The following is a 21,956-nucleotide window of genomic DNA, read 5'->3' as shown; positions in this document are numbered from 1 at the left end:
ATTCTTTATTTGGTATTAAGTTATTTGAGATCATAAGAACAAAAACTCTTCAGAGTTTTGTCAAAATTAGCAGCTTTATAATGAAAAGGGGGAAAAGCCTCTTTGCCATCTAGCTTTTTATTTATTTAGCAAGAGCTAGGTGACTGACCCACACACATGCATTTTGGGACTTCCCATAGTGCATGCTTTCTTACCCAGCGCGGGTGCAAGCATGAAGAAAGGGATGTGAGAAAGTTTAGAAAAGGAAACTCTTGGTATTTACATTTCTGGAACAGCTTGAATTTTATGATAAACGCTACAGTTTTGTGTGTCTTCTGGAAAACATTGGCAGCATCAGTCAGGTTGAAAGGGCCTCCATGCAAGACTTGTATGTAATCAGAAGAGTATGGTGGGTTTAAGCACAGCTAATCTTAAAAATAAGTAATATGTGTTTAATTAGTTGGGAATTTCTGGAAACTATTCAGTTTTTCTTAAATACAAATTTATCAGCTTAACTATATCGAAGTCGTATGTTTAATAAACTAGAACTTACTTCCATAAAATACTAAAAGCCCTCACTGGAATGTTTTCTGCTTTGCAGCCAGTGCTTAGGAAACTGTTAGGATGGCTTTTAGTATGAGGACTTGTTTGATTTAAGAGATGCAGAAATAATTGGAACAGTGTCAATTATGAATGAAACATATGCTGTTTAATTGTAGTATGTAGACTTGTCTTAAATTAGCCTTTCAACAAAATCATGTTCTAATTAGAATTCTAGGAGGCTCGAAGTGTGAGTCTCTCATACATGACTTACTTGTCTAGGAAATGTTAGCTGATGTCATGCTGTAGTCCTAGGGAGGCTGCTGAATTAATTCTCCAGACTTTAGTATTTTGAGACTTACCTTGAAAAGCGTGATCTCGTTCAAAGAGGAGAAGACTATAACTGACTCTGCAGCTTACTTGAGTTACCATGAAAATGTGCAGTTAAAGCTTACTAGACCTTTCTTTAAAAGAATATCCTTAGTGAGTTGAGTTAGAAGCAAGCTGTGGCCTGTTTCTTGACCTCAGTACTAATTGCAAAGTAATAGCATATAGTAATTGATCACTGTGAAATATAGCATGTGTGTTAAGATAAATTTGACCCAGAGTTAAATAGCTGCAGATTCCAGTTTGCTTCATTGAAAGTGGAAAACCCTTGGAAGACAATTACCTTAAACAGAAGAACACCAGTTGTTAACTAAGTATACGATTTAACTTTCTGGCTTTGTGATAACTAAATATTTACAGGGGTTTGTGAGTTTGTGGGGACATTATGTGTGAAGATTCAAGGCTTACGGTTATGAGAGAAGCTTCTTAATGCCAGTAACCAACTGATTTTTTATATTCTCAGATCTTTTATGACCTTGTGCGGCAAATTAACAGAAAAACTCCAGTGCCTGGAAAAGCACGCAAAAAGTCATCATGTCAGCTACTTTAATACATAGCTGTGCTGTAGCTCTGAGCCAGGTAAACCTTTTAACATTTTCTATGTATTGTGGCTATAAAAGACCCAAACAGAACAACAACAAAGAAAACCTGAACAAATGTTGTAGCTCTTGATACAGAACAGCATTGAAAGGTCTTGATTTACATTATCACAGAAATATTTATTGTCTTTATTTTACGATTCCAAAGTCAGAACTACAAGTATGTGCAAGACACATTCACACTGGTATCTTTTTTTTCCCCAAGCTTTAAGGTGTTGGTTATTCTCAAATTAACAGTGTTTGCTTTGATACTTCAAAACTTTAGCATTTGGAAATCGAGTTTCCTTTTTTTAAGGACTGCTAGAATATATTACAAAAGCTCAATTATCAGGAAGGCACATTATAAAATACTGCAGTTTGTGTGCTAAAATATCACTTTCTGCTTTGACCTCCTTCATATATTTGCATGATCCCATAGGAGTTTCTCGCTTTCGTTGGACGATATGGGTATTTTCTAGGCTGCATGATAATAAATGCATTTGCAAGAGAATGGTGATCATTGTAACACTCCAAATACTTGACCTGGATCTGTTGGTTACTAGATCAATTTCTTACTCGCTGGCAGTTGGTTAATGTTCTACATGACTAAATCCATGCTTTAAGAATGCTGCTGGAGGCTCAAGCAAGTTCCAGCCTTTTCAGAACTTAGTGAGCAGGCATGATCTTTGTTTTTATCCAGGAACTTGTTCTTGGGCAGATTGTTTCCCCCTTTCCACATCCATGCCTGAGTATGGGCAGAGGTTCCCTCTTGATTGACCTGATACCATGCGAGTTGCCTGTTCACCTTGATTCTGTACTGTTTTACTGGGCATACAGTGGTTCGGTTGCTTCAGTACTATAATCAATTATTTTGTCATCCAATAGACCTATTTGATATACTGGAGGATCCTGCTAGGACATTTCACTGTCATAAGTTGCAGGCTTTTATTAATATTCAGGTAGTGCCACGTTTCAAGTGTTCTTTAATCAATATTATTACTTACTTTATTTGAACAACAGTTCAAAGTAAACTGAGAGGGTTCCAAAAGCATTAGCTGAGGAAGGCAAACGGCTGCTCCATTTCCTTAACAGGGCTTTTGATTCGAGAGCTTTGATCCTCCAAATGTGTTTTTAGTTTTTAAAGCCACTGGAACTATCATACTGTAAGCAAAACTAGTCCCACCCATCAAATATTACTTCCACAGTTCAGCTTGGATTACCATATGTATCCCAATTCTGTTTTACTAATTGAGACAGTCTGTTATTTGTGTACAGTAGAAATTATATTAGTAGAAGAGAAGTGATAAGGTTATTTTCTGAGTCTGCCAAGAACTTTGCTAGTTAACTGTTTCCTGCTTTAGTTCTTTTACCTAAAGAGAAGTGACAAATAGCTGTTACTAATACCAACCTCTTGTTTTGCTATTACAGGTCTGAAGAACTGTTGCCCAATTCAACAGTGCCAGCATTCCAACTTTATTAAACCTACCAACATCTTAAATGGACTTTCCTGTGGTGGTACCCTTTAAGAAATGGATGAAAGCTACTACATCAGTTTGCACATTCTAATCACTTTCCAGTGTCATGAGAGATTTTTACTTATAAATATTCTAAGTGTATGCAACTGGTAAAACCAGAGCCTACATCCAGTATTATTGATAAGAGACATTGTTCATCCACCAATGTTGTACATGTATGAAAACTGTGTACTGTATACTTCAACAATCCCCACTTTCTATTGGAGAGTACAATAATGTAAATCCTAAAAGCACCACTATTTTAGCATAATAAAAGAAAGTCCAAAGAGCTCCTATATAGACTACTCCAGATAACTTTGCTTCATCGGTATTTGTAGCTTATTGTAACTTTTTTAAAGAAATACAGGATCATCATCATCGTATTGTACAAAAGCGCTTTGATTAACACAACAGCTATATAGTTTTTTAATTTTAGGAAAAACCTGTGGAGACAGTGATCTAGTCTTTAAGAGTCCTTTCAGTATAACGTCTGACTAAAGACATGGCCTTTAATATCTGTTGGGAAGGAAATGTCCAGACTTTTCAACCTTTTATTGTATGTTTCCTTTTCCTTGTTTACATAGGGAACAATGTTTATAGTTGTGTGTACAGTGGGGGTCTACAACAAGAAGTGTATATTTTAAAACAATTTTTTAATGATTTAACAATTTTTTGTAAATCATTTTCGGGCTTCTGCAGCTGTAGATTCTCACTGTGAATTCCCTTGCTTGCTCATGCATAAGTGTATTTGCAATACCAAATATACAGGTTTAGTACTTTTGCCTGTTAGTGATTGTTTTACATGTGTAACGTTTTGGTTGAGATGTTAAATGGTGGAAGAGTACTGTGGATGTGAATGTGGGAAGTAATTTTAATCATGTGTAATTGGTCACAGGGCCTAAGTTGCAGTAATTAACTTTTGCTGATTTATTTAACAATGCCTTGTTGCTTTGTATGCATTAACGTTTGGGTGTAAAGATTGTGTGTATATCCAACAGGGAGCCACAGTATTTAAATTGACCAACCTAATGTTACAACTGCTTTGAGGTGGCCAAATGTAAACTAAAAGCCTTAATTAAAGTGGTGCAATTTTGTATGACTTAGCATCAGTAGTTCAATAAATTTGGATTGCCATGCAAGGGCTTGCATTACAGTTATATACTACTTGAATGTTTTGTGTTTTAGTAGTGCTAGTAGATACTGATTTTTAAATCTCTTGCAAAGTGGAGATTCATACATCTTAGGATGAAAAGGAGCCATTATGGCTTTGTCTTCTGACAAATACATGCCATATATACTTCTTTCAATAGCATCTCATGTGCTAGGGTGGATGAATTTCTGACTGAATGAAATTCCACTTACAGTATTGGACTTAAAATATTCCAAGTTCTAACGTGACAGAGAAACAAAAAAATACCTGTCTTCAAAGTTTAGACTTTGTAAGTGGCTGTTTTGGGAACTTGGAAATACGTTGCCTGCTATTTTTCTTTATTTCTAGGAAGAATTCATTCTTAAATTTGACTTAGTGTGGCTTTAAAAAAAGCCCAAAACAACTATTGGGAGAAAATAAGTTTTTTCTGCATGATTAAAGTGTATTTTTGTTTGATTTCAGGGAGACCTGCTGAAGAGCATTTTTTCAGTATTGAGTATAGAGTCTTGCAGGCTTTAAATATCTTAACACTGTTGGACTGTGAAGTGAAATGCATGGACTGTAGATGACTTCCTGAATTTGGCTGTGTGGCTGAAAATTAATGTCACACCCAAATACTTGGTGCCTCCTGTTTTTCTGGCACAGAATTATCAGGGCTTGTTCTAATCCATTCCTGCAAGTTCAGTGAGATTAGGTTAGCTAATACTGGTAAGCTTTGAGATAGTTTGTTACCTGAAGTTAATTAAGTAGCCCAGCTGATCCTTCCTGCTGATAACTTCACCAGTCATCACTGTTGTTTAATGGAGGTAAAACATCCTTTCACTGTACAGAATCAGAGTTAAGACTGAAATTCTTTTTCATTTATCATTAGAAACAGAACATGTGGTTAATGACCCCCATAAATATCTTGTTTTGGTAATCTGTGCATCCTGATTGGTCCCCAGAGTAGATGAGACTGGAGCACTAGATGCTCTAGTTCTTTTTTTCACTAGGTACCTTCCTCCTTGATGAGCTAATCAGTATTTTTCCTCCCTTCATTTTCAACTCCTGCTTATTCAGGTCTTGTAACACTTCTGTGTCCCAGTTGTCCTTTTATCAGTCTTCTTTTTAATGTGGCTCTTTTTCAGGCAGCTGTACAGATGGCATGGGGGGAGGGAGAGTAAATTATTTGATAACATCAGAGAGGACCCCATGGTCTAGTCCTGGTGTCCAGCCAAAGAGTACCAATTGCAGGGAGCATCCGGCTTTGTCCCAGAAGCTCTGTACTAAAGCATTCTTGCTCTATGGAATAGTGAATGTACAGTTCCTCGGCATTAGAGGTAGTCAGGTTGATCGAACCCCAGAGAAGCAGAATTTTCAGAAATGTGAGTTTTTGCCATTTAAAGATTGTGCTAAAAAAAAGTGAAATGCATCCCCCACACACACACTCCCCTATATTTAGAACTTAGGCCAGATTTGTAAAGCCAACACATCATAACCCACGTAATACCTAAACCCCGGTATTTTTCTCCTTGAAGACTTAGGCAGGCTTCAAGGGAGCAGTGTCCTGCTTGTTAAAGGGAAGATGCATGACAAAATGATGTGGAGGAAGTGACGGATACGAAGCGTAATGAAAAAACACATGAAAGCATTTTCTTCATATCTAAGTAACTGCGGCATAAGAAGCTGTTCCCTCTGAGGAAGTGAACATCCAGTTCCCCACAGGAATTAGAACTATGTAAGCAGTTACCAAATCTAGAAAAGAATCCTGGCTGCTGAGATTTTTTTGAACAAACTTTCACATATCTTCAGGATAACTGCTTTGTGTACCAACGCTCAAGAAGTTCACACTTGAACTGCTTGTACAGAAACAGAACACTTCCTATACAGCTTTGGATGAAAACATGCAGAATTCATATTCTGAGAACTAATGCAGTCATTTTCCAAATTTGGTATTAATACTGCTTGTAACGTTAGCTTATGCTTACAGTGCACACAAAGGTGGAGATTGCTTTATTTCCACCCTAATCTGAAATTGGTATATGTCAGTATTTAAGTGTCTGACCTTTCTATGGAAAAAGTAATGTTTATGTCCTGAAATACAGGAGTATTATTTCATGCAATAGTTCTCTTCATATTAGGACTCTTTTCTTGCAGTATAATTTTTTCTTATACCTTGTTCCTAATGCCCGTCTGCATTTTCCAATTACTCTGTGAAATGAATGTCTGCTTGTCTAATTTACAGAATGTTTTGAGACATTGCAAGATGTTTTCAGATGTCTAAAGGAATGAACTGTAAACTCTACTGTTGCTCTCCTGCATATGAGAACAGAACCTCTGGAAAAGTATTGTAGAATTAGATCCTAAGTTTGTTTCATAATGGGTACTGACACTGTGACGCTAGAAATAGGAGGTGGAAGGAGTTTGGGTTAAACTGCATGGTTTTCTCATATTCTGGTATAAATACAGTGGCAGTTTCCTCATGCATAAACACTAAAGATGAGGATTTTCTTCTTTTAAAATGCTCTAAACAAACTGGGTTAATCAGACTTGATGGCTTTTTTCCTCAGTGTTTTCTAAGCTTTGCCAGTTTGTGTAATAACTTAAAAGGTGAGAAAATTTTGCCATGATACTGTACTAGTTCTAGATAGACTTCAATTTAGACGTATTAATAGCACAAAGTTATTTCTAGTTGTCAGTGGTCAAAAATAGTCCATATACAGCTCTTGTAGCACTTTTTAAATTTAATATGTAGATGCAGCCAAGCATCAGCGTAGACAGCATTTTGTCCAATTTGATACTGCTGACCCAACAGCGTTAGGCTGTACTTCAATTTATAGCTTTTATTTTGCCCAAGTATGGGGAAGAGAATAAAAGCAAAGAACAAGTTGCTCAAGTATGTAAGAAAATGCAAATGTATATAGATCTCTAAGGCAGTATTTGAGAAGCAGAGCTCTTAACCAAATTTTTTATTTCTGAATCTCAAGCACCTTTTATGCTTTACTTTGAAAAGTTTATCAACAACTTGAAGATTCTTAAAACCTAATTTAGCTTCTCTGTTCTATAAACTCTGGAGTGATACTTCTGTTTGTCACAGACTGTTTGTCACAGACTGTTTGTCACTTCTGTTTTTTTTAAAATACCCTCCATAACCAGTTATTTTCAGAATTTTGAATCCTCAAGCAGAGGGTTGCCTCCTGTTTTCAATGTGATGTTCTTTAGGAATAGGTTTGTGAATGGAAAAAGGAACGTCTTCATAATTCCACTGTACTCACTTTAGCCTTAAGAAATATTAGTTCTCTGAACAACAAGCTCTACTCATTGTTTCAAGAAGGTTCACTGCCACCAGGATTTATTTTTCTTTGATGTTGTGTCTGGGGTGAACTAATTCATTTGAAAGACACTGTAATTTCTAATTAATTCCTGTAACATCTTTCAGCTACCCTAAAGGTGGAGAGAGGGGGCATTTCTGCAGTCTTAGATACTGACATTATAGTTGAAGTTATAATTCCTTTTTTTTGTCAGTACACTTTACCTTTTCATGCTATGTGGCATTTTTACTTCAGATTTCTAAATCTAGCAGGGAGGAGTCAGTAACCTTACTCCTGTATGAAATACAAAAATCTACATGTGAAATCACAGCGCTCATAAATTGGGTTTACTGCTTGTCATAATGCCCAGTTCAACAAAGACCCTTGGCACTACTGTCATGATCTTCAGACACAAATAAAATGACAGTTGCAAATTTGTCTCTTTCTTCTTTTTAATAAAAAAAGGGGTATAGTCGAGCTTCCTTGCTAGAAGTAGGTATGGGAATTAATTTCCTTAGGGTATGACCCTCAGCAAACGTTAATTTCAGAGTCAACATGGGTATTTTAATACTATGCAGACATGTAAAATTCTTGAGAGGTTTCTTGTTGTTTTTGTTTAAAGTTTCCTTACATTTACATTTAAAAAGTGAAAAATTACACATTTCCAGGCATGTGTTTCAACTAAGTAAAGACAGGCTAAAACATCAGCTTTCTTCTTTCTCTTACAGAAAGACAAGGCATAATATGCATTCCACGGTTTTCTTTGTACCAAATGCAGTTGTGCTGCTTGTGCACTTCACACAGGAACTGTCATGCTGTTGCTTTTGATAGTTCTGAATTAAGGCTACCATTTTGTATATGTAGATGCCATGCATTCATCTTAGCAGTACATTAGGGCAATTTGAATTGTGATCTGTCTATTATTATAACATATCTAGTGAAGAGTAATTGGAGTTTTGAGTTAGTTGTTTAAATTAAATCTAGTATATCCTGAACTTTAACTTTGTTCATTCCGTAAACACCATTACCCTCACAGACAGCTTGTAGGGGCAGAGGCAATCTTTGGCATTGGTGATAAACATGCCATGTGTCAGTGTTTGTCAGCCTACCTGCCGAGTTCTTGTTGCTTGTTCTGCCTTTAAGTATGGAGCATTACTACCCCTCATGATATTCTGACAGCATGGCTGCAGTTGGGATAGGTGTGGATGCAAACATGTGAAACTTAAGATGGATTTATAATTTTTAATTATTAAAGGCAGAATCCCTTATATGACTGAAAATTTTGCATTCCCTTCTCTGTAAGATGCTTGCATGAGACACTTGGTTCTTATTTCTCCATTTTCCCCCTTTCCCTCCCATTAAATAAATATGGAGTGGGATGCCAGTAAAAAAAACACTGCCTGAAAGCACACCTCCAGGTTTTTGTCCTGTCCCCACCCTTGCCCTCTTCTAGAGCCAACTTGAAGCCTCTAAGGTGCTTCCCAGCCTGCACATACACTGTAACAAATTCTTTCAAGAGCTCAAAATATTTTCTCTCTTTTACAGATTGGTTTGGTTTGAGGTTTTATAAAGCAGGCACGCTGACCTCTTCTCTTTGGGCTCACGTCCTTTGTTCTCATCTGCCATTACTTTGAATAAACTTGAGGCACCATGTAAGGCAAGCATTTCTCTGTCACCATTACATTTCTCATTTGTTCACACTCTTCTACCCTGAGAAAGAGCCAGCCTGAGAGTGTGAGCTCTTGGCAAGGAAATTAACCAGGTACTAATTCATGCATTACTCTGAATTTCCTACTGCATTACAGAAACCATAATGTTACACAGTTTTGTGAGGATGTGCTGAGGTAAATTCTATTAAGTGTGTAGTACTGAGTTAGGATGTAATGGTTCCTTTCACATTCTTTTTAGTTTGCTGTAATGAAGGTTGTTGCTTTTGTTTGTGCTTTGATGATGGTTACATGATAGGCCAGCTTCATTTATTATTTTTTTTAATCCAAAACTACATTTCTCAAGTGACTTAACCTGCTCCCTGAGGGTCTTCTGCTTGCTTTTGTTCTTGCATACCTGATCTTCAGGCTTCTCAGTTTTGTTCTTGCAAAGCACCTGAGGTTATAGGCTCTGCAGCAGCTTCAGTGAGACACAGTATTTTATTAGCAGCTTAGCTTAAGCAAGTTGTGCTTCAGACATTGTCTTGCAGTTCTACTGCCTTTTGCAGCTGTTTTCAAGTGTATGTCTTTCTCTCTGAGGAATTTTCTCAGTGGACTCCCTTGTAGCTACCTGTAGCCCCAAATATACCCCAGTACTTGTGTTTTTCAGAACCTGCCCATCTACACTAAAGATGCAGTTTGGACAGTTCCTTGTCCTAAGGCGCAATGAAATTAACTGCTATCAGTAGCATAAGCATTTGTACTGGTAAGGTTATCTTCATATAGTTAAAAAAAGTGTTAAAATCCATATTAGGGAGGGAGAGGTAGTTTTGTAACTTTGTTAGTCTGTCCAAGGCGGTAAGGAGTTATCCTGTATGGTGGTCACTATCTCTTGCAGTAGTACCTCTTGCCAGTAGTCCAAATTAAATGGGAAGAAAGGGGAGAGGATGAGATACAGCATCTTTACTGTGAGGGTGGTGAGACACGCACAGCTTTCCAAGAGAAGCTGTGGCTGCCCCATCCCTGGCAGTGTTCAAGGCCAGGTTGGATGGGGCTTTGAGCAACCTGCTGTAGTGGAAGGTGTCCCTGTCCGTGGGAGGGGATTGGAACTGGGTTATCTTTAAGGTCCCTTCCAACCCAAATCATTCTGTGATAGATGCAAGTTTGTAGCTCAGCAAACACAAGCTCAGCTTTCCAGAAGCTAGGAGGTAGGTTGCCCTGGCTGAATGGGTACAAAATACTTTGTGCATCATATTCCTTCTTTCTGCAATGAGAAGAGAACCTAAACAGCACCTGAAGTTAAAGCTACAGAAGGGATGGAAAGTGCGTTTAAGCTTTGTCGCTCAATGCGGGATCTCGCTGCCCGGGACTGACAGGCGCGCAGCCACTGCCTGAGCAGAGGAGGGCAGCTCCGCTCGTTACCCCTCACTGCCACCACGGCCCCATCCCCACCCTCCCTTGTGGCCCGTGGCCGCTCTGCCGCAACGGCCCATGCGCACTGCGACAGCCCCGCTTGGCGCCGGCGGAAGCTCGCTCCTGTCCTTCCGGGCCGCGGGCCGGCGCTGGCGGAGGCGGGAACGCTGGAGCCCGGGCTTAGGCGGGCCGGGGGCTGCCATGGACAGGTGAGGGGCGCAGGAGGTGTCTGGTGCCGGTGGGGCACAGGGGAGGTGCGGGGCGGTGTGGTGTGGTGTAGTGTGGTGTGGTGTTAAGCGACGTGTCCCTCTGAGGCGACCGTGGAGGAGCGGTGCGCTCACAGTGCGGGCTGGGGAGTGCAGGACTCGAACCGTTCCTGAGGGGTGTCGGAGGCTTTTATGTCGGCCGAGAGCTTTGACCCTTTGAAGTTTAATTTATTCTGGAGTCCGTTTGTACGTGTGGGGAGTTGTTCGTGCACCGGGAATGATGGAGCTGGGCCCTTGCAGGGTGCTTTGCGGGCGGGCCGGCCACGGCAGCCGCAGCTGCGGCCGTTGCTCCCCGCCTGTAGCTTCTCCTCCGCGTTCTATCAGTTGATCGCGATTTGTTACCCTTCTGCAAGACACGTGAGCTGCCTCAGTCTGGTGGTTTTGTGTGTCTGAAGGAAAACGTCAAGTAACAAAACCATGGCATTCGTTCAGTTGGGTATTTCAATGAAAACCTGAATTTCATACTGTTGCATCTCTTAATGGCTGCTTTTTTGTTTATTATTTTTTACTAAGAACGTGTCTGTTGTGGTGTCGGAGGAACAAAGTATGTGTTTTCAAACAGACTCATTTTTCCCCAAGCTGACCAGGATCCTAGGTGTTCTCTAGAGGAAACCAGACATCAGTGTTGGAACTGCTGATGACTTTATGCTTTGTTTAAGCTTCCCAGCTGTGGAGGTACTTGAAGCAACAAGACAGTCTTGCTCTATGTTCTGCTTGGATTCACTGGCTTACCTTGTGTCTGTGGTGCTGTTCTCTAGGAGTGGTTTTGAAGACAGGTTATCCCCCCGTGACACAGGGATGATCAGACCTGGGCAGAAGCAAAGCTCTCAGAAAAGAGTTTCTGGTATCCTTTTCCTGAAAGATTGTTCATTTTCTCTTTAATCTTTGCTTGCTGTGCTCACAAGGTGTCTGTATTTTTACCACTGCTTTCATTTTGAGCATGTTTGGAATAGTTTTATAATGTACTGCAAGTTACTCTTGGGTTCGTACCTGCTGGAAGAGAAGAATGTATGAGTATAATGTGAAATAGGCATTCTGCAGCCAAAATTTTGATGTTGAACTGTCTGTATTTTCTCTTCTGTGTGTAGTCTGTTTTCTGTGTGGTGTTTTTGTGTGCTAAGAATGGGAAAAGTTCCAAAACAAAACTATGATTGCAGTGTCTGAAAACTGCTGGAGAGGGATATTAGTGACGACTGAAAGTGTGACTGGGATATCTGGGTGAGTTTCATTTACAAAATACTGTATTGTCAGTGATACGGTATGTTACCTGGACTTTGTAGAAGAACTTAAAGATAAGCCAAAAGATGCAATTTTTTTGTCCTTTCACAGAATAGCATTTACTCTGAGTGGGATTTTTTCTCTCCCTTCCTCTTCCCCACATTTTAGTCCCAAACCATGTGAAAGCTGTTGTAGTGATGGCTAAGAACAGATTATTCAAATAGACTTAGGGGAAGGAGTCAGGGTAGAATAGGGAAAGTAAGAGATTGTTGAAATGCTTGTATAGTCAGTTCTTGGCTACCTTTAGGTTTATTATTTTGATTATGAGTTAAATATGATTACAGGGATGTTGCATTGCCTATGTCCTAAACTTGTGCCATCACATTCATGTGGTGTTGTGTTTCACAGGTTTTCGTGGGCTTATGAACTCAGGTTGGTGTCAGCCCAAAGAACTATGTGAGCTGGAGCCGACTCCATCTCTTGGTTTTTGAAACTTAAGTTTTCTTCGGTCTATTAAATCTTAATTTCATGGGTTTATGCTCTTTTGCATGTATTGTGTTTCCAGAGTATTTTGATTATTCAATCTGTCTTAACTTTCCATTCACAGTAATAGCAAGAGAAATTCACAGACATAGATCTAAATTTCTACAGAACTTCCCCCCCCTTATATAGAATAAGAAAAAAATGCCATGTAATTTGACAGTTAATGGAATAGTATTTTTTTGTTATGATAGCAAAGGAATCCAGTACATTTTCTTGTCCTTCTGTTTTTTGCAAGCAAAATAGAACCAGTGAAGTAGTGGCCCTGATTATATTGTGCCTAAGAATCACAATGCTCTTGGGTTCTGATATGACATGGGATACTGAAACTACTGAAACTTTGACAAAACTCCTTCTTAGTAAACCAAACATAGAGCACTGAACCTAGTTGCTGACAGGCAGAAGTAAAGTAGAGAGACAGAGAGATTTTCTGTTGAAGTCATCAGCACGCTGGAATGGAGAGAGGAAAAAAATGGTTTTTTACATGCATTCAGTCTCAGATTTTTTTATTGCATAGCACAGAGCAGCTCCTCATAGGACGAAAGTATCTTCTTCAATATGAGCAGTGAGGAGGAGCCCCAGACCTGGTATTCTCATATCTCCAAACTTCTCAGTGTCCCTTTCAGCCCTCCAGCTTTTAAGCTTTTGGTGAAACATTTTGTGACCTAACTCAGGCTTATGAGTATGATTTTTCTGCTCTAGTCTGAACGACTAGATGTGTAATCCTCATAATATTTGAGCTACAGCAAAATATTTTTCCTTTCCCAGTATTCATTTTGACCAGAGCCAAAAGCATGGTTTCTTAATTCATTTATTAATCAGTTCTTGCATCCCTGGATGACTCCATTGGAAACATGATGCCCAGAGGCCAGTTGCTGTCCCGAACTCCCAGTTCATTGCATCGCCAGCCAGGTAAGGCTACTTTTATTTCTTTAGTAAAAGGAATTACATGGTTGGACTTCAGAATTGATAACAGTTCATAAGGAGAAAGACATGGATGCACTGTAGTGGGTCCAGTGAAGCACTGCAAAGTTGTTTAGAGGACTGGAGGATCTGACATATGAGAAGAAGCTGAGAAGAGCTGGGATTGTTTAGCCTGCAAAAGAGAAGGTTTGAGAGAATCTTGTCAATGTATATAAATACCTGGCAAGAGGGTAAAAGGCAGCCAGGCTCTTCTTGGTGGTGCTCATTGAAAAGGCAATAAGCACAACAGGATACATTGGGAATTCTGTTTAAATGTAAGAAAAACGTTTTTACTGTAGGGCTTATTGAATGCTAGAGCTGGTTGCCCAGATGGTCTGTGGAGTATCTGTCCTTGGAGATAGTCAGAGCTGATTGGAAACCAAACCTTGAAGATAACCAAAGCAACCTTTTCTACTTGACGCTCCCTTGGGTAGGAGGGTTGGAGCAGAAGATCTCCAGAGGTTCATTCCAACCTCAGTGTGGTGGGTTGATGCTGACTGGATATCAGGTGCCCACCAAACCATTCTATAACTCCCCTTCTCAGCAGCACAATGCGGGGAAAGAAAATGTAAAAGGCTCGTGGGTTGAGGTAAGGACAGGGAGAGATCACTCAGCTGTTTCTGTCATGGGCAAAACAGATTTGACTTGGTGAAATTGGTAATAAATTAGTCAAATCGGAGTAGGGTAATGAGAAATAAAACCAAATCTTTAAATGTCTTCCCCCCCCTCCCTCCCTTTTTCTCAGGTTCTGCCTCTTCATCTTGAGTGGCAGAGGGAGACAGGGAATTGGGGTTGTGGTCAGTTCATCACACTTGTCTGCTCCTCCTTCCTTCTCAGGGAAGGACTCTTCACACCCTTCCCCTACTCCAGGATGGGGTTTTTTCCACAGCAGACAGTCCTCCATGAACTCCTCCAGTGTGGGTCCTTCCCACAGGCTGCAGTTCTTCACAAACTGCCCCAGCGTGGGTCCCTTCCACGGGGTGCAGCCCTTCAGGAGCAGACTGCTCCAGCTTGAGTCCCCTATGGGGTCACCAGTCCTGCAGCAAACCTGCTTCAGTATGGGCTCCTCTCTTCACAGGGTCACAGACCTCCATGGGCTGCAGGGGTACATCCTGCCTCACCATGGGCACATTTTCTTTCTTTGACTGTATGTCCAACATCACTTCATTTTCCATTTTCTCTCAAGTATTTATCTCTTTGATCTTCAGTATACGTTACTTTCACGTCTCAAGAGTTCAGGGAAGATTTGCGGTGAATGAAGATACGTGCTAGTACAGGGACAGAAACCTTTGGTTCTTCAGCTTACTTGATCTGTGTAAAACTGATGCGTGGAAAACTAAGTCTGCCTATTGATACAAAGAATTCCAAGGTCCCTGTACATGTTTGCAGTGACCTTGCCCCCTTATAATCTGATCTTCAGGACTGGGAACATTCCAAGAAAATTCTGTTTACCTTGGACACTGAAGTGGTGGGGGAAGGAGGGAGCAGAAACAAGCAAAGTGCCGTAAACATTTGATCATCTGTTTCTAAACTGAATGGAGTCTGATGGAGATTCTGGGCCTGCTTTTTATTTGTGGTTGTATATGCTGTTGTGGGTGTCTTTGATGCCTTTGAATCCAGCAGTCCTCGAGTCCAGAAGGAACCGTTAGTGATCTAAATGCTGACTGAAGTGGTCTTGTTATCAAGAACTGCTGCTGAGTTTTCTGCAAGCACTTTTTTGTCCAAATTTGATAACAAAATATTGGGACCGTGTTGTTCCCTTATTACCACTGTTGACAAAACTTCTGATTTGGCTGCCACTGTCTTTCTGCAAACAAAGTTTTTAGTTGTCTTTCCAGGCTGCTTGTGATTGATAAGAGGATCAAAGTAGCTACTGTCTTCATGCAAATTCTGTACTCTTTGGGCTGTGTGAAGGTCTGTTGTGGTGGAGCTCCCTGTTGTCAGTGTGGCATTTATCATCTTGCAAAGCAGTGTCTGTGGTTTTAGCATGGCTCAGATATTCTGGGGAACATTAGCCACTACACTGATGTGCAGGAGCATCTGGAGCAGATGCAGTGCTTGGTAGTGACTGTCTTTTGTTTTAAGGGTTTGGAGACCAGTTTCAAAGAGAGACTGATGATTTATTGCTCTTCATGCTCATGGTGTGTGTTTACCAGTGAACTCTGGCAACTGAAGGTGTGTCACATATTTGATGCATATCATGCTCACATTCAGCATGGTGTCAGACATATATCTGTAATGCTGCTGGACTTGAGGAGGAACTGAAATGACGATAGGCTTTGTCTTCACGTTTATATGAGCCCTACTTGAAAAACTAGGGCTTGAGTATAGTCCAGACTTGGTTAGCAGGGTGTTTGTATAAATCCTGCGTAGCTAGATGTGTTGATTATTAAGTTCCATTATTGATACTTAACCTCTTTATCTCTAAGTTCTTGGGCCTAAGACTTGTTTTTCTTTCATAACTGATGTTTGTGGGTTTAATACATGCCTTCTGATGGAAGGAAAATGAAGACAGAGAAGAGCAAGTTACTTCATCAGGTTGGTTTGTCTGTTTCTTGTGTGACAGAGATGGATTTCATAAATACTTCAGTCTGCATGATAAGATTTCTTTAGAGCTTCCTGATAGACCATAGCAGCCTTAAATACTTTTTTTTTTCAGAAAAGGTTCTCTCTCTCTCTCTCTCTTTTCGTTACAGCATTAACTCGAAGCTTCATGAAGCCATCAGACATGTCTGCCCTCCTGGGAGCAGGAGGGCAATCTCCATTGATTCCACAAAGTCCTGGACTGTTTGGCAATCTGTCAGGGGTAAGATAGAGCATCTTTTTCTCTTCTGTTCCTGTGAAACTTAGAAGAAACTACAAGTTTACAACTTTGCACCGAGGAAAACCTATGGGTAGTACAAGCTTGCTAGTACTACTCTTGTGGCTTGCTACTAGTATTATTTGTTATTGGGGTTTTCTTTGAAATGCCATGAGGAGTTTTAAGGGTTTTAAGGACTTGCTAAGTACACCATGTTTGTTAAGCTAGTCCTTAGAACATCAGCTTGTACCTACAAAAATCCTGACTTTGCTTTTTTACAAATTCATCAAAGACAATTGTTCTGTGTCAGCAAGTTAAAGCTTCCGAATTTTATTTTACCACTCTGAAGTATTGGGCTTCACTTGGATGTTAAAGTTTGGACTTCAAATACCAAGCTCTTGACTTTTCAGATGGTGTTAATTATCTTCTGTCTTTGGAAAAACACTGATTAGAAAAGTTATCGATAGGGACCTCTGAAGTATTTAATCTACATTTATTTTTAAATGAACTTGCAACAAGCCAAGATATCTCTCTGTATGCACGTTTTAATTCATTCTCCCTTTTAGTTGTTTCTGTAGTTTGTTACAGCCCATTTGTTTCTTTAAATTATCAGGTTTTGGGGCCTAGTTGATCAGCATGATCATGGCAAGGGCACTCTTCCTCTGATTCAGAGCCTCTTGTCATTCTGTAACTAGTGTTTTGTGGAGAGGAATACACTTTTGGTTAGCGTTTAGTGCTTTGACTTGAATCCAGTTTAGATTATCAGGGGGAAACTTGGGACTAGACAAAAGCTTTCACAGGAGGGCAATGGAAAAAGGACTTAAAATTATGTCTTGTGGAAATTTACTTGCTGGTAGATAAAAGCACCCATCACCCCTTTTTGTGTTTCCCGCAGAGACCTGATAGGATTTTACTGGAACTGAGTTTCTTGTTATTTTTACTCTGCAGTTGGAGTGCTACCGCATTCTGTTCTGCTTGGCCAAAGGGCTGTAATGGCAGAGAGATCAGGCAAGAGGAATATTGTGGGTAGAAACTGGGGCATAAAAGGAAGAATAACAGGTATATGTCCACAGTTTTTGGGTATGCTGAAGAGGCTGCCACAGACAACGTCATGGGGTTCCCTCTTAGTGGTTTTCTGGGTAGGACCATTTTAAGAGTCTGGAAAAAAATCAACCAGTGGCGCATCTAGCTCTTTGTTTAGCATTAGTTGCTGATGAGAAGACAATTGCTGTTGTGGAAACAACTACAGGAAGCTGATCTGTCAGTGCAGTGTATATATAGTCTATCTTCTGGTTTGGCCATTTTGCTGCTCTGATGTCAGGTAAGTTATCAAATACCTCCCCTGAAATAGCCCTCAAAGGTATAGGTACATCTTTATTTCCCCCTGTAATATTCTGATACTTGCTATTATTTTAAACATAGATTGCTTCATTTGTTCAGATAGTTTTGGTCCTTTCCAACCCTAACTATTCTATGATTCTATGATTCTGAGGTTGAAAGACTGGTAAATGTTTCTGATTCAAGTTTTAACTATTTTACTTAAATTCTCACAGCTGCTTTACAACATAGTCAGTGTTACTGTTGTTTTGCTTTGAATGCCAAAATACTAAGTAAACATTTAGCATAATAGAATATGAAAGTTTACAGTGATTTGTTTGTTTGAAAAGTGATACATGGTGTTTTAAAGTGCATGGTCTTCTTAGATTAGCTGCTACTTCAGTTATTTCCTGAAAAAAAAAAATAAATAGAGAATTTCTGTTTTCTAGATTAAAATTTAGCTTTTCAGAGCTGTTTGTTACAGGCTTGTAATAGAGGTTGCTATTTTTTTTTTCCTTATGTTCTTGTTAATGCTTTTAGTTGGATGAAAGTAGCTGGACAATGGCACTCTCCCCTCAGCAGACAGGAATGTTTGCAAATCTGGACATGTCCAATATGACAGACAATGTCACTATGAGCGCTGTGCTGCTGCGTGAGGATGACCCTGGGGAAGCAGGTGAGACAATCTGAAGTTGTCTTCGTAATTGCCCATAGTTTTTATTTGTGGAATATAAACATCTATTTGTTGTTTTTTTGTTTTTTTTTTTTTTTATAATGTATTCTTTTTCTGACAAGAGTCTAGTTTAAAAAGTTCAGCAAGTGGATCTCTTCCAGTTATTGGAGTTTTGATAGTTGTGTCATCTGTGAAACCTAATGGCACAGATGGGATGCTCTGGTGATGTAAGGCACAAACTGGATTAGTTTTGTAGAGATACACAAATGAGTTTGTTTTTAAAAGTTGCACAGATGACAGATTTACAACAAAAGTTCTGTAATTATTTTACTTACCTCATAGGTTCTGTGGATCTTACTATCTTAGCTGAGAAGTTCTTCTGATTCTGTAGCACATAAATAGTACATATCATCATTGTCCTCATTTAGATTTACAAAAAAAGAGATGCCTTATCAGAAGGATTTTTTTGTAGTCTGTTTGGCTGGGGGGGTTTTAGCAAGTTGTGTCTAATATGGCTGTTCCTTCTTTAATCTGTTGTAGCTACTATGAGCATGTACTCAGACTTTCTACATTCCTTCCTGAAGCATACATCAACTACCATTTTTGATCTTGTGGATGAGTATGAAAGTATTTGTAACAATCAGGTAAGTTGTTTGCCTGGGGATTTTATTTACCTTATTTTATAGTCCCTTCCCAAAGTAGTATTGCCAGTTTTCTTGAAGCTGAAGAGTCACAATGCTTCACACAAATACTTTAAATCTTCCAGCTGGTTGCAGTCTTATGAGTCACTGAACACTAGTATTGAATAGCATCCCTCTTGCCTCATACACTACTTTGGCACAGGAATACCCATTGTGTAACTTGCTGAATACTAAAACTGTCGTCTGGCTGCCATTCTACTATATGTGTCAAGTGAAAATAAACATTAACAGATGTATAGATTTCTTTTTTGTGTTATAATAATAAGCTGGATTAGAACATACTTATTTCTGTCGGGTATAAATAAATAAAATCATTATGATGCTTTAAGAGTTGTCTGCTACGTTACTAACAAGCTGGCAGTAGCGAGCTCAACATTAGCTTGAATGTGTCTGCTTTTAGACACAGTTCTATATTTGATTGGCTGTTGATGTGACAGTTCAGCAGGGATTGACAGTTTGAGAGGAAGAAATGATGCTGCTTTTATCAGTAAGTGTTGTTCATAAGAGAAAAGTGAATAGATCATTTTCTTTTTAAGAGACTTCATATCTGTGTCTGTGTTAAGAAAATACATTCCTGCCCTGTTTTGTGCAAATCGGTTGTTGGGACTCAGTGGGGGATGCTGAGGTGTGTGCCACAGTAGTGTTCCCAAGTGGCAAGCAGACAAGAGAGGGGGAAATAAACGTGAACTTGATTATTTTGTGAGGTGGTGGAACTTCTGAGCTGAAATGGAAGCATCTTCAATTTCTCCTGTTTGAGACTATGGATACAATCTACAAGATTGTGGAATATAGAGTGGTTGTTTTAAGATGTGGAATCTGGGAGGAGCTGATTGTATGTTGGCACAGACCTACAAAACTAAAGTGAAGGATGCTGCTCCAAGAGCTGGCTTTGATATTGCTATCAGGGCTTGGAATGGGGGTGGAGAGAAAGCCCTGAGCTTTCATGCTGCCTCTCATCTGTGCCCTGAGATCAGCCCAGTGGCTCCTAGCAGCCATGAACTCTTTTCCTATTTTCTGGAAGGTAATAGCAGGGAACAGAAAATCATGTTCCTCTCTTGCATCATGGTGGCACACCTCATTCCGTTTTTCAAATCTGTTGTTCAGCTCCCACTTGAAAATTGATGAATAAATTGATACCTGACAGGTTGAGTACTCCTAAAACCTATGAGTTTGTTCTCAGAAGTAGTAGAAGCTTTGGAACTAGCTACTGATGGAGAATATTTATTGTCTTAAGTTTTCCTCATGAAAAATAAAGCAGAAGGTAATATAATTTCTTTTTGGTGATACTGTAAGTTATGGGGTAAGCAACAGTTCAGGTTTCCTCATTTAACAGAGCTAGAAAGGAAAGGGTATCTGTCGGGCACTGATAAATGCAGTTGCAAAGACCAGTAGGGCTGACCTTATGTTTGATATTGATGTGTATGGGAAAAAAAAGTTAGGAATTGTGGTGCGATTTTTCTTCGTAGCTTGGGGTTTTTTCCCCCAGTGGTTCTCTCCCTCCCAGTCTTTTGGTGCTTCTTAATTGATCAACGTAAGCTGTTTTTATCCTGGCTTTGTACAGTGCATTTTAAAACAAAGCTACTCTCTTGGTTTATGGCTTTTAGGCTGTGGTAATATTATTTTTATTAATAATAAAGGCAATCTATGATGTGGCGCATCATCTGCCTGTTTTGAAGAGATGGTAATCACAAACTTGGTTGTTGAAAGCATTCAGGGTAATGAAAAGATTGCTGTAAGGGATGGACTATATTACTGTATTAATGTAAATGTATACATTTATTTACCTTAGGTGAACATACTGGGGAAAATAGTTTATCGGGCAGCTCCTGGACAGCAAAAGTTTTCAAAAACTGCCAGTGTCTTGTGGCTTCTCAAGCAGGAGATGGTGACTTGGAGACTCTTGTCCTCACTTTATAGGTAAGTCCTTTGAAAAGCATGTAATGGTTTTGCACTGAGCTGACTTTCTTGGATATATATATATATATATAAATATATATAACAAATTTATAAATATGGAGTGAAGCAATAAGTATTAATCTGTTTATGAAACTCAGTGCTGATATATGTGTCTATTATCTATTCACAGGCATGAAAATTGTAAATGGGCCTATTACTACCTTTGCAATGTCAAGTATTTTTTAAAAAGAATGCTTTTGTAAAGGTGTTTTTAAGTATTTTCCCTTGTGGTGTCCCTGCCCGTGGCAGGGGGTTGGAACTAGATGGTCTTAAGGTCCTTTCCAACCTAAAACATTCTATGAAGCACCTCCCATATGAAGACAGGCTGAGAAAGTTGGGGCTGTTCAGCCTGGAGAAGAGAAGTCTGCGTGGAGACCTCATAGCAGCCTTCCAGTATCTGAAGGGGGCCTATAGGGATGCTGGGGATGGACTCTTCATTAGAGACTGTAGTGGTAGGACAAGGGGTAATGGGTTAAAACTTAAACAGGGGAAGTTTAGATTGGATATAAGGAGGAAATTCTTTCCTGTTAGGGTGGTGAGGCACTGGAATAGGTTGTCCAGGGAGGTTGTGAATGCTTCATCCCTGGCAGTATTCAAGGCCAGGTTGGACGAGGCCTTGGGTAATCTGGTTTAGAGCGAGGTGTCCCTGCCCATGGCAGGGGGGTTGGAACTTGATGATCTTAAGGTCCTTTCCAACCCTAACTATTCTATGATTCTATGATTGTGCATTCCGCTAAGTTTCTCAGCTTTAATCGTTAACTTTTTGCATTTTTATTTCTAGAGATAGAATACAGTCTGCACTGGAAGATGAAACTGCATTTGATATCACGGTAAGCTTGGACTTTTATTTAAAGTGATATAAGAACCTAAATACAAGCTAAGTGCTCGTATTTAAGTTTTACAGTCATAGTGTTGCTGTCACTCAAAATCCGAAGGTCAAAAAATGAGACTAATTTGATTTTTATCAAGACAAATATTAAATCGTTCCATATATTGACAAGTGAATTTAAATATTCCGTGGTGAA

At 39.5% G+C, this 21,956-nt stretch overlaps 2 protein-coding genes across 2 annotated transcripts in view; both read left to right on the top strand.

Moving 5' to 3' along the window:
• RAP1B (RAP1B, member of RAS oncogene family) overlaps positions 1 to 4,155 on the top strand; it is a 33,120-nt gene extending 28,965 nt beyond the window's left edge. Inside the window, exons 7-8 of the mRNA XM_061368056.1 lie at positions 1,370 to 1,485; positions 2,913 to 4,155. Of these exons, the coding sequence (XP_061224040.1) occupies positions 1,370 to 1,456 (87 nt within the window). The 3' untranslated portion in view covers positions 1,457 to 1,485; positions 2,913 to 4,155. The remainder of the gene's footprint in view (positions 1 to 1,369; positions 1,486 to 2,912) is intronic.
• Positions 4,156 to 10,596: 6,441 nt separating this feature from the next.
• Positions 10,597 to 21,956, top strand: part of NUP107 (nucleoporin 107) — a 29,337-nt gene continuing 17,977 nt past the window's right edge. The window contains exons 1-8 of the mRNA XM_061368034.1: positions 10,597 to 10,706; positions 11,522 to 11,607; positions 13,344 to 13,433; positions 16,175 to 16,290; positions 18,142 to 18,277; positions 18,815 to 18,918; positions 20,765 to 20,892; positions 21,713 to 21,761. Coding sequence (XP_061224018.1) covers positions 10,699 to 10,706; positions 11,522 to 11,607; positions 13,344 to 13,433; positions 16,175 to 16,290; positions 18,142 to 18,277; positions 18,815 to 18,918; positions 20,765 to 20,892; positions 21,713 to 21,761 — 717 coding nt within the window. The 5' untranslated portion in view covers positions 10,597 to 10,698. The remainder of the gene's footprint in view (positions 10,707 to 11,521; positions 11,608 to 13,343; positions 13,434 to 16,174; positions 16,291 to 18,141; positions 18,278 to 18,814; positions 18,919 to 20,764; positions 20,893 to 21,712; positions 21,762 to 21,956) is intronic.

This window comes from Neopsephotus bourkii, unplaced genomic scaffold (assembly GCF_033783945.1).
Source record: "Neopsephotus bourkii isolate Nb327-2 ecotype Australia unplaced genomic scaffold, CSIRO-AGI_Nbou_v1 NB_1423, whole genome shotgun sequence".
In the NCBI taxonomy this organism is placed as follows: Eukaryota; Metazoa; Chordata; class Aves; order Psittaciformes; family Psittacidae; genus Neopsephotus; species Neopsephotus bourkii.
This window is presented reverse-complemented; position numbering and strand designations above follow the sequence as displayed.